This window comes from Oreochromis aureus, linkage group 7 (assembly GCF_013358895.1).
Source record: "Oreochromis aureus strain Israel breed Guangdong linkage group 7, ZZ_aureus, whole genome shotgun sequence".
NCBI classification, from domain to species: Eukaryota; Metazoa; Chordata; class Actinopteri; order Cichliformes; family Cichlidae; genus Oreochromis; species Oreochromis aureus.
Genome location: NC_052948.1, coordinates 48,764,123 through 48,776,426, shown reverse-complemented (window position 1 = coordinate 48,776,426; position 12,304 = coordinate 48,764,123). Strand labels below are relative to the sequence as shown.

Here is a 12,304-nt window from a genome sequence, read left to right as displayed (position 1 = left end):
GAATGTGTCATGCTTGTTGGTCCCAGACTGAGTTCACCTTCATTACTGAGAAATGCTATAGCCTGCTTGAGCATTGTTGCTGGTCAAGTGTCCAGCCCAGTACTAGCGAGTGTCCCTAATAAATAATAAAGTGTCCGGTATAAGAAGATTGGCAACGATTCTCTGAGGTTTCAAATGATTAAAACGTAATTTTTTTAACAAATGCTTTCAGTACATGAATGAAGTTTATCAGTCACAATAGCAAAATACACCTGGTTCTGGGTCAGTTTGCGTCTGTTATGTGTTGTGTTGTTACATGACACTTTATGATGATCGTAGTGTTGTCGCCCTCCAGATGGGGAGTGCGAGGACTGCCACCCTTCCTGTGAGTCCTGCTCTGGACCGGAGAAGAACCAGTGTACAAAATGTGCAAAAGGTTTGTCACTGGTTTAGTGTTTGTATGCTGTTTCAGACCTCAGCAGCTTGCTGTCTGAGCTCTGAGCTAACAATGATGACGTTCATCTTTTGTCATCTGTCCTTCAGGGCGATTTTTGACCACGCAGCAAACATGTGTGTTAAAGTGTCCGGGGGGCTTCGCTGCCAGTCAGCTGAGCGGTGTGTGCGAGGCGTGCCCTGCAGGTTGTTTGCAGTGTGTGGACGCTCAGCACTGCATCCGCTGCCAGAGCGCTCGCAAAGCTCAGTTGTTCCTGCAGGATGGGCAGTGTGTTCAAGAGTGTGTGAGGTCAGGAGGTCGATCCTATTGCTGCTATCTTCTAAATGTCACACAAGATGTTTGAGGCACGTCTTCTGGCGAGCCAAAAATAAATGTCAGAAGATGCCTGTGATTTTGACATTTCATACTTGATGTTCTATTAATTTTTTTATGTCCTTAAAGCCAGAAGCATATATTGATCTTGCTGAAGCTCCAAGCTATCGAGCTTCATTTAAACTTTCTGACCATGTGACCTTTTTTTACTATTTGCTAAGTGGCCTCCTTTACCAGTATATGTTATTCATACATGGTTTGCAGCAAGAACAAAGAATAACAGAATAAATACAAACCTAAAGGAAAGTATATTTTAAGTGTGCTGCCCTGCGTTTTCTACCTGTCCATCAAGCTCTTTGTTGCTTCCAATAGGGGCTTTCCTGCAGGCCAGGTTTGTCATAGCTGTGCACCTGGCTGTGCATCCTGTGCGAGGAATGCTACCCACTGCCTCAGCTGTGAAGAACCTCTTCTCCTACACAAGCACCAATGTGTAGACAAGTGTCCTCCAGCACACACTGTCCAGGAAAGAGAATGCCAACCCTGCCCCTCAGCCTGCCAGGAGTGCGACCCACTCGGCGTTTGCACAGGTACAGAAATGCAATGCAAACTATGACAAATTCAGCTGTAAGAGCTTTTTCAGTCTTCCACTTTTAGCTCTTTCTGTGCTTTTAGTATTCTTTAGTCTGCATGCATGACTGACTCCATATGATTACCAGCAGCATTACAACACAGCAAGCAGTATGCATGCTTCCTGTACAGCATATTCTTTATAACTATAAGCATTTATTTTTTCCTAAAGCATTACTGTGGGGTTGCCATTTCGGATTTTTAGTTAAATACTTAAAATAACTATTGGACAGCAGTACAATTTCAAACACATCGTCATGTTTCCCCCAGGTTGAGTTGTACAATCACATGAAAAAGAAAGTGCACCACCTTTAAGTTTTAATGTTTTATTTATCGGGGCATAATTTTTAAAAACTTCATAATAAACAGTAAATAATTTTCCGTATAACTGTATCAGTCTCTCACATTGTTGTGGAGAGATTTACATTACATTGTTGCTTTCATTTATTACGGTTTGTTTATGTTTCTGTCTCACAATTTCAGTTGAGATGTGGTTTTTGGCTGAACTATTGCAACGCCGGGATCCAATTCAGTTTTACTTATATAGCTCAAGGTGCTTTATATTCTCATCCTTTTCAGTCATTTTTTGTAGATGTGCCGCTGTGCTTGGGATCATTGTCCTGTTGCATGGCCTATCAAGTTTTTTTGTATTTTGTCTGAGTGTTGCACAGTCTGACCTTGGGGTGAATTTGCTGCAGCATCCACTCCTGGGAGGATTGGCAACTGTGTTGAATGTTTTTTTTTTTTTCCATTTGTGAATGATCCTTCTCGCTGCAGAGTGATGCACTTGAAGTTATTTGGAAAGGGCTTTACAACCCTTCCCTGAATGATGGGCAGCAACAATTGCTTCTCTAAGGTCATTTTTGTTGCTGTAGACTTTCCTGCTTGTCATGTGTTAACACACATCTGAATGCTCCAGACCAACTGCCAAAACCTTTGATTTTATAGAAGATAGAAGGTAGTTTTTGTGTCACCTCTCAAACAAACAATCATTACTTAATTCAATTCCTTCATTAAATACATCAACATTGTCTTTTTTTCAAATGCAACTTTATAGAGTTTTATAGCTGTTGTTCAGCTGTTTCGATTTCACCAAGTCACCCCAAAGTTGACTAAATAACAAAGTAGCTTAGTTATCTGTTCAGAACTGAACTCAGTAGATGGTGGAGACCAAAAACAGAGGTAAAAATGTGGGTACATTGCACTTTTAATCAGCTGATGATCAGAAATATGACTCCAAATGAATAATGGTTTGTATCAAAAAAATTAGCAAACTCAGAGTTTCACTTACCCTAACACCAGCAATCCAGCTCAGCCATTGCACCAGTCTAGCTGTGAGCTCATGCACAGCTCGTGCACATGAAGAAGGCAGTGTCGCTAGCACGACCAGTCGCAAACCACTGACAAAGTCTGTTGGCAGTAAGCAAAAGACCTAAATTAAAAGCCACACACTGGCTGCAGCCAAAGCAGCAGTATGTGAGTGAGGAATAGCACTGTACGGTATGTTTGATTTTTTTTCTCTCTCTCTTTTTTTAAGAGCTCTATGAATGTGTGTCTTTTTCGTGTGCTGCTGTCAGTAAGCGAGGCAGGAATCTCGCTCTATAATGCCAATTAAATGCCAGGAAAGAAAGGTGGCAAACAATGCCGACTGTGTCACTTAAAAGCTGTAACCCCATCAACGGCAACCCTGACAGAATAAGGCTGATAGAATTAGACTTGCTCCCAGATGTGTTAAACTCGTGTCAGAAATAAATATAAAAATAATAATTCAAGCACACAATAAGCTTACTTGAACCCTTTCAAACAAATTTTCTAAGGCCAACGTGTACAAGGTTTAGGCTCTGTGTGTTTGTGGATGCCTTCTTCTTGTTTATCAGTTTCCTCACCTCCTCTCCTCGTGCTCCTCACAGAGATTTGGGAGGAGAGGAAGAGACACGAGGAGAGACATCCTTGCGTCAGAGCCATCATTTTAAAGTGATCAATTAATCTTGACACGTGACACAGCTGCATCATCTTTCTATTGTTTTGTTAAAGCCTCCTGCTTAATGAACAGGGTTCATGACAACACAGTTCTACTTTAAATGGAATTTACAGCACAGCACAATGTCACAAGATGTACCTTTTTAAAATTATTTTATCATAAAACACTCAAATGTTGAAGGGCAGACATTGGATCGCACATTTGATCACCCTGAAAGGCTAAAACGAGTTGTGAACACAAAGGACTAGTGGGTGCAGTGTCCTCATCAGACCCTGGTTTGTGTATTCCAGCTGTGCCACGCCTCATGTGCAAAAATAGAAGCAGCCAACAGACTGATGAGACCGAGGGAGAGGCGGGGCTATAAATACCCAGAGAATAGGTACAAATAATGAACACAGGTGTAACCAACCTGAGCCTTGATACACAAAACGCACATAAACAAAGCTAAACTAGACAAAGATAAGGAAACACGGGCAAAACATGAACACTTAGAAACGGGAGAATCAGTTGAATATGGACCAAACTTCAACAAATAAGCCAAAGAAGCCAAAACCATGGCTGATAACACTGATCTTTGTCTGATGAATAACAGTTGCCGATTTGCTTGTCTTCACGTTGGAAAAAAAATCTGTTAAATTTTAACTTGAAGTACATCCAGCACTGACGACAGGGCTCTGATTCTTATACATAGAGTAAATCCTTCCTGCATTTATGAGGTGTTCTTGGCACAGGCTGTGAGGAGTATCACTTTCTCCACGAGGGCCTGTGTGTGCTAGACTGTCCGGAGAGGTTCTTTGAGGACAAAGAGCAAGGCAGGTGTTTGCAGTGCCACCCGGACTGCGCTTTGTGCGACGGTCCAAACAGCAACGACTGTGACGCCTGCACAGACGCAGAGGCCACCCTGCACAACGGGGCATGTCTTGGAGCGTGTCCCTCCCATACCTATTTGGATGGTATAACAGGAGACTGTAAAGGTACGACATTTATCACACAGCAGAAAACACAAATCATCTGTCTTGTTTTTTGTGAGCAGGACTGATTTGATTTGATCGACTCCCCTCAGCAGCATAAAGTCGTGCCCCTTTATGTATTTATTTCTTCTTATACACTGTGATTGTCAGTCGTTCACAGCATGACAAAGACAGCCCCATCGCTCCTGAAGTTGATGCTGTGTTTTCTGTCCTGTAGAGCGCCCTTCATACATTTTCTCAATTATATTCTCTACTATGCCTGAGCGTGTTTCCCGACTGAAATAGCAGCGCTTCTGAGATGGTTAACAGGCAGCTGTCAAACCTTGAAAACAGCAGAGAGATGCCAAAGACAGTTCCCTCGAGAAAGACACACCGCTCTGATTTTGCTATTCAAAAACACAGAAGTGCAAAAATGTTGTAGGCGATGCCCTCTTTTGTTGCTACTTAAAGTAGCTGCCAACGGAAATGCATCCACTTGCATGTACCTATGTCTGCTGTGTAGTGAAATGGACAGAGTTTAATTTTGTTGCAGAAAATGTTTTCAAGGGTCATCCTGTAGCTTGAGAAGCAAATCAGTGGAAACCATTCAATTTAATTAAATGTACAGAGCACCAGATCAGCTTAAATGACATTAGTCATCTGAAGGCACTCTGTATTTTAAGTATAGAGATAACAACGTTATAGATAGAAACCCAATGATCCAATAATCCCCCCTTCAGCAAGCAATTGGTGGCAGACGGGTGAAAAACAAAACCAAAAAAAAGTCCCTTTAAAGGGAAGAAACCTCCAGCAGAACCAGGCTCAGGGTGGGAGGGTGGCCATCTGCTGTGACCGGCTGGAGGGGGGGGTAAGGGGAAAGGGAAGAGAGGAGAGAAAAGCACAGAGAGATGATAAACAACAAACAGACTGAAGCAGAACTTCACAAGAGATAAAAACAAAGAACAGTGGCATGCAAATAGATGAGGAGAGAAGACTCAAGGATGGTTCAGGGTAATCTGATCTATAACTATAAGCTTTATCAAAAGATAAATAACCGAAAAAGCAACGTTTTAGTCATAATTTAAAAAGAGAGAGAGCGTATTTGTCTCCCAAACCCAAGCTTCAAGCTTCTTCTGCCTCTGCAGATGGCTGCCCCTCCCTAAGCCTGGTTCTGAGGTTTCTTCCTGTTAAAAGGGAGTTTATCTTTCCCACTGTCACCACTAAGTCCTTGTTCATAGGAGGTCATCTGATTGTTGGGGTTTTCTCTCTGTTATTATAAGGTCTTTACCTTATAACATAAAGCTCTTGGAGGTGATTGCTGTTGTGATTTGGTGATTTGCAGAAGGGTTTGAGAGCTGATGGCTCTTGTTTTTTTTGAGACTCCATGACCCCAAGTAAGACTGCACTTTGAGAGCAAAGTGCTCCGCTGGGAAAATTTGAGGTGTTTAATATGAAAGAAATATTCTAGTTCCTGTTAGCACTCTCAGTGTAGACTTTTTTAATCAACTCAAGGCTTCTTAGAGAGGTATTAAAACAACCTAATAGAACAACATAGTAATAAGGAAATTACAAAATTTCATATTGCTGTCTCTTGTGCTTAAGATGTTATGAGGTCTCAGAAATATTGAAAAAAAGACATAAAAATCCACATATTCCGTCCCAGCCTCAGTTCCTAAGGTCTTGTATTTTAGAAAATATTTACAGTATTGTGTATATGTATATATATGTACATATATATAATATGTATATGTGTGTGTGTGTGTGTATATATATGTGTATATATATGTGTGTGTGTGTATATGTATATATATATATAATATGTATATGTGTGTGTGTGTGTGTGTGTGTGTGTGTGTGTGTGTGTGTGTGTGTGTGTGTGTATATATGTGTGTGTGTATATGTATATATATATGTGTGTATGTGTATATATGTATATAGCACTATACATGGCCTAATGTATGTGTGATATAATTTTAAATAAGGTTAAAATAAGGTTATTGTACAAAAAAATAATCTGATTCTGAGGTGGGGAACCTTTTCAGATTTGTCTCAGTCTGGAAAGACACGCTTAAGTAAAACATTATATAACATTGTCACTGCAGGACTTTTACTCGTAAAACGTATTTTGGCACTTAGTCCAGGCATGTTTTTTTTTTTTAAACTATATTAAATATTATATAGATATCAAGTCGAGATGAAACGTTGATACTATCCTACTGAATTACTTCCTAATTCTGTTTCCAGACTGCGATGCGTCATGTCTCACGTGCTTTGGACCTCATGCTAGCTCCTGCACCAGCTGTAGAGAGGGTCAGATGCTGGATGGCAACAGCCAGTGCGTTCCATCAGCCAATAAGTGCTCGCCTCACCAGTACATAGACCAGCACGGGGAATGCCATCCGTGTCACAAATACTGCTACAGATGTTCAGGTCCTGGCAAAACCCACTGCCTGAGCTGCAACCCAAGACATCTCCTGCTCAGTGAGTCAAGTTCTTTTTTTTTTCCGTCTTTTTTCGGTAGAGCTAGGGACTTCTCTCAAGGCTGTGTGTCCTGGAAAGCTTGTCAGGCATCTGTGATGTTTGCTTAGCCCCCGTGATCATGTGTGTTTGTTGGTACAGATGGCACCTGTGTGGATCAATGCCCAACAGGCTACTACGAGCAGCAGTCTGGGCAGAAATGCGAACCCTGCCACGCTTCCTGTCAGTCCTGTGTTGGAAAGCACAACCACGAGTGCCTCACATGCAAAGCCCACCTATTTCGAGAGGGCAAAGAATGCGTGGAGACCTGCCAGCACAGGTAGTTTAACCTGCCCCCCGTCCTTCTGCTGCTCATCCATCATATTATCACATTAAATGCGGTTAGACAGTGTAGCCGTTAACAAAAAGATCAGCATATTCGCACAAATAGGTTATAGACACTGAACCGTTGCTCTTTAATTACATGGACAGGGTGCAATATGGAGGTACAAGCTAATTTGGTCAGACATTTAAATAGCCTATAAAAGGCTAATAATACTTTATTTTTGAGGGGGTAGGCGGTGATTAGGAGTCAAATTAATGTACCGTTAAACTGATATGCAGCTAAATACTCACTCAGAAAACACAAACAGGTTATAAAGACTGTACAGACCAGCATACAGACAAAGCAGCATTGCCTAGCAATACAAGAGTAATATTTGTTTTCTTTTTCTTCTCCATTACGTTAGTATTTATAGATGTCTATGGCTAAATGTGAATCTGAGTAAAGATATTTCCTTTGAGGAATAACAAAGCTCTAATCTCATTTCTTTTAATTGAATGCAGTCTGTGATAACTTTTGACCATCTGTCCATCTGCTAGTCACTATGGAAACACTGCCTCAAGAATGTGTGAAAAGTGTGACCCCAGTTGTGGTGAGTGTATTAGCGATGAGGAGAACGGCTGCCTGAGCTGCGCTCCGGGCCTCATTTACTTGCGGAAAGAAGGCCGTTGTCTCCCCTCATGCCCTCAAGGATACTACCACGACACTGTGCACAGGACCTGCGAGCACTGCCACGCCAGCTGCAGAACCTGCTCAGGTACAAGAGTCAGGAAAAGCTTCATGTATTGCATACTCACACACATTATAATATTTTGATTATACTATTTTTTTCTCCATGTCTATAGCTGTATAATCATTGGAGACCTTGAGCTCTGAAGACAGTAACATTAAAAATGTTACAGACAGATGTATAGTACTGTAGATCACAGACTGTACATTAAAGATGTAAAGCCACCACAGACACAGACACCTGCTTTTTAATCTGACTACAAATAAAATGTTAGAATTTCCTTCACCACAACTAAAGTACAGACTTCCTGTTAATAGTACAATTAACTACACAGGAAGTGATGGTATTTGTCACTTAATTTCATTAAAATGCAACAGAGGACACCAGCCCCAGGAAAAAAAAAGTTGAGAGCTCTACTTCAATAAGCAAAGGTGAGGAGTAATTAGCGGTCTAAAAATGTTAGATATCATATATCACTTTTAATGAGTGAGATGTGAAAAAATAAAGTAAAAAGATGTAAAGAAACCAGTGTTGCCATATATACTATGAAGCCTGTTAAACTATGAATTATTTACTACTGCAGTTAGTGTACGTGTGTCAAAAATAAGGCCCAGGTGGCAGAATCAGCCAGGCAAAGACTCTAATCCAGCCACTGACTGGCTTTGGAAAATGTAACGGAAGGTATAAATTTTGGACTTTTAACTGTATTGTCATAGGCTTAGCAGCTTTGATTACAATTAAATGACTACACAGTTTAAATGATGCTCTCTCAGGGATTAAATATATACTTTTTCTTTACACTGACAGAAAGGAGAGCTTCACTGGTCCAGTCTCCTTAACATCAGAGTGGGCTGTATGTGGCCGACAATGAAAAACTATTTTGACATCCCTGTTATAAACAGTTTAAAGTGCCATAATTAACCCTCGTGAGTTTGAGGGTGAAAAATTCTCACAACGTCATGGACCAAAGTTTTAACTGTGAATGATTCAATGAATGAATCATCCAGCCTTGGTGCATAGCTGCAGTGTAGCATTTTCAATAAGAAGCTGTAGTAGGGGTTTTTTTTCTTTGGGGGGGTGAGTCTCCTGTAAAACATGACACTCCGAATCATTTCTTTTTTATTTTGTTAATGGTAGTTTTCACTCAGTGCTTGGCAGCTTACTGAAAAGTTGCTTGGCTCAGAAATGGCTCCAATCGTTCCCCCTACGCTGTGTCATCTTTTCTGTCACAGGAACACGACTGCTGAGAGTGAAAGTCAGTTTCTGATTTGATTGTTTTTTGCGCTGTAGGCAGTTTCAAGATGCAGCACTAAAATCAGAAGGGGGGGAGGAATTTTTATATTTTTTTTATACTCCCACCATGCAAATCACACTCTGCTCACACACCTCACAGCTGTGAAAGACAGAGGCCAAAAACATTTTTGTACCAATTTGTAAACATCCTTTTTAACACTGTAAAGTACTAAAAGGGCTTCTTAACAGGAGCGTCCATGAGAATCTCTCTCATTTTTGAAGAAGCCAGCCATCAGCAGCCATTCAGTTACAGTGGTGTGAAAAAGTGTCTGCCCCCTTCCTGATTTTTTTTAAAATGTTTGTTAAGATCAAAAAAATTTAAATATTAGACAAAGACACACAAAATGCAGTTAACAAATAAGGTGTTTATTATTAAGGGAAACATTCCAAACCTACATAGACCTGTGAGAAAAGTGACTAACCTTAAACCTAATAACTCCTAATAACTGGTTGCGCCACCCTTAGCAGCAACAACTACAATCAAGCGTTTGCAATAACTGAGTCTTTTACAGCAATGTGTGGGCATTTTTGTGCACTCATCTTTGCAGAATTGTCGTAATTCAGCCACACTGGAGGGTTTTCGAGCAGGGTTTTTTAAAGTCATGCCATAGCAAGTCCCCACTTGAATGGGACACACACCTTCCAAAAAGTTCAACTTTTATCTTGTCGGTCCACAGAGTATTTTCCCAAAAGTCTTGGGGATCATCAAGATGTTTTCTGGCACAACAGAGACAATCCCTTATATTCCTTTTGCTCAGTAGTGGTTTTTGTCTATGAACTGTGCAGTGCAAGCCATTTTTGCCCAGTCTCTTTCTAATGATGGAGCCATGAACCCTGATCTTAGTCATGTGAGGCCTGCAGTTCTGTAGATGTTGTTCTGGGATCTTTTGTGACCTCTTGAATGACTTGTTGCTGTGCTCTTGGAGTGATTTTGGTGGGCCAGCCAAACATCATCCCCCTTGGATCGCAGCATGATGTCTGGCTTTTGAGAATCTTTTGATCTACTCCACTTTGTCAGGCAGGTCCTATTTTAGTGATTTCTTGATGAAAACAGGTGTGGCAGTAATCAGGCCTGGGTGTGGCTAGAGAAATTGAAATTGAACTCCTTGTTTGGTTGGGTCTGGATTTTCTTTCCCCTTCCTGGGGGAAGGGGGCAAACCCTTTTTACACCACTGTGAGTGCAGTTTCTGCTGCTTCAACCTTAAATACCTTGATTAAATTGTCTTTAAAAGAATAATGCAAACATTTGAACTGTTTGTCTTTAAGTGAAATTAAAGAAGGTGGCTGGTGATATTAAAAGTTTGCATTTTGACACAGCATTTACAGCATTTTAAGGATTTTTTGACAGTAATAAAAACACAGAAAACCATCAGACTAACCCTTTACATTGTCATGTACCTACAGGAAAACTTCCCGAGTCCTGTGACTCATGCTACCCTGGTTACCTGCTGTCATATGGCAGGTGTGAGTCCATATGCGATAAAGGCCAGCATCCCATAATAAAGGTACCAGCATTTTTAATTTCACAAATATTAACTTTTCATTAAAAAATTAAAAAATACGAGTACATGTCGTTCAGCAAAATAATTACTTTGAATGTTTTGGCCCCAGGTATCACATAATGTAATTCAGACTGGTTTATTACTGCACCAGGAGAAATCTCAAACATCACAGCGAAAATTATTACTGTGTCACAATTTCTAAATAAACCTCACAGCTCGTGCTGTGAGGCTGCTGATTGAAATTGTTGGACAGGTAGATGAATGTTAATTGACTGTGCTGAGAGGCTGGTTGCACTTTTATTCAGCATTTTAAAAAAAACTTTTGGAAGCAAAGAATCAGTAGTTATGATGCAAAAATGCTGTAGCTCTGAGTCACCCCTGTCCTTCATCAGGGTTCAAGCCACTCGTGTGAAGACTGCGATAGTTCCTGTCTGGAGTGTCGGGGACCCGGTCCGTCCAACTGCACCGTGTGTCCTGCTCAGGCTATTTTAGAGGCTGGAGGGCGCTGTCTACTTTGTTGCCACCACGAAGATGAGGAGGAAGACACCAAAACACAGCAGCAAGACTGTTGTAACTGCACAGAGACACGGGGTAAGCTGAACTTCTATCTTAATGCTGAAAAGACGTGGCAGAGAATCTTGAGAGTTATTATTGTTTCCAGGTTGTAAGTTTCTTCCGTAACTCTTTCCTCCCTTGCAAGTTAGTGAGGATGATCTCTTCCTACACAGCCTACTGAGGAAAAACCCTATTCTACTATTCTAATGGTCATTATTGATATATATTTGGGGGTCATCTTGAGGGAAAGAGTTAAACTAATAAAGTCTTACAGGTAGGGAGGGATGATCTTTAGATTAAACTTATCACATCACTTGTCGAGTAAAGGTTGTGGTTAATTATATTTTTCATTAGTGATCAATCTTTTAATTATTTTTTTGAAATTACAGCAGTTGATTGATGTCTCGGTCTAAAAAATGTCCCCCAAGAAAAGAGAGATCCTAAAATAACAACCTCAGATCCTCAGGTTTGAAATGATCAGTTAAAGGTTGGACACCTTTCCCATAATGCAACTGAGTTGCTATTTTATTTAGTTGGGAAGTAAGAGGAGCTGTTGGTTGTAGAGTTGTTTTTTCCTCTGCTTATATTCCTATTAGGTCAATAAAAGACACATTTATTTGTAATTTCACAAAAAAAGCTCAGTGTGGTCAGAGTTCAGACTTTCAGCTGCTTTTTTAGCTTTAATTCAAGGTTAAAAAGAAAAAGTTTGCACTAACTGTGTAATTTTTGTACAAAGTCTTTGTGTTCAGATTTTAAGAGGTTCAAAATTACTTAAATGAGAGAATATAATTTTACATTTTACATTTTATTTTTAATACTTGGATGGAAATCCTTCATAGTTGCTGGCTACCTGAAGTCTAGAACCTGTGGACGTCACCAAATACTGCATTTCCTCCCTTGAAATGCTCTACCAGACCTTCACTGCATTTGCTTCTTAATTGTGTGTCTCTCTGCCTTCAGTTGTGTGTTTAATAACTGAAAAGCTTGGACTGAGATCAGATCAGTGTTTTGCTCATTGAAGAATATCCCATTTTGTTGCTTTGAGAAACTCTTGGGTTGCTTTTGCAATATGCTTTGGTTCATTATCTAGTTGCGCTGAGAAGCACTGCCCGATCAGTTTT

General features: G+C 40.5%; 1 protein-coding gene across 1 annotated transcript in view; it reads left to right on the top strand.

Annotated features, from left to right (window-relative positions):
• Positions 1-12,304, top strand: part of pcsk5a (proprotein convertase subtilisin/kexin type 5a) — a 35,553-nt gene that overhangs the window by 20,908 nt on the left and 2,341 nt on the right. Inside the window, exons 28-36 of the mRNA XM_039615854.1 lie at positions 335-415; positions 523-721; positions 1,118-1,332; positions 4,085-4,327; positions 6,548-6,784; positions 6,923-7,100; positions 7,643-7,860; positions 10,531-10,631; positions 11,021-11,219. Of these exons, the coding sequence (XP_039471788.1) occupies positions 335-415; positions 523-721; positions 1,118-1,332; positions 4,085-4,327; positions 6,548-6,784; positions 6,923-7,100; positions 7,643-7,860; positions 10,531-10,631; positions 11,021-11,219 (1,671 nt within the window). The remainder of the gene's footprint in view (positions 1-334; positions 416-522; positions 722-1,117; positions 1,333-4,084; positions 4,328-6,547; positions 6,785-6,922; positions 7,101-7,642; positions 7,861-10,530; positions 10,632-11,020; positions 11,220-12,304) is intronic.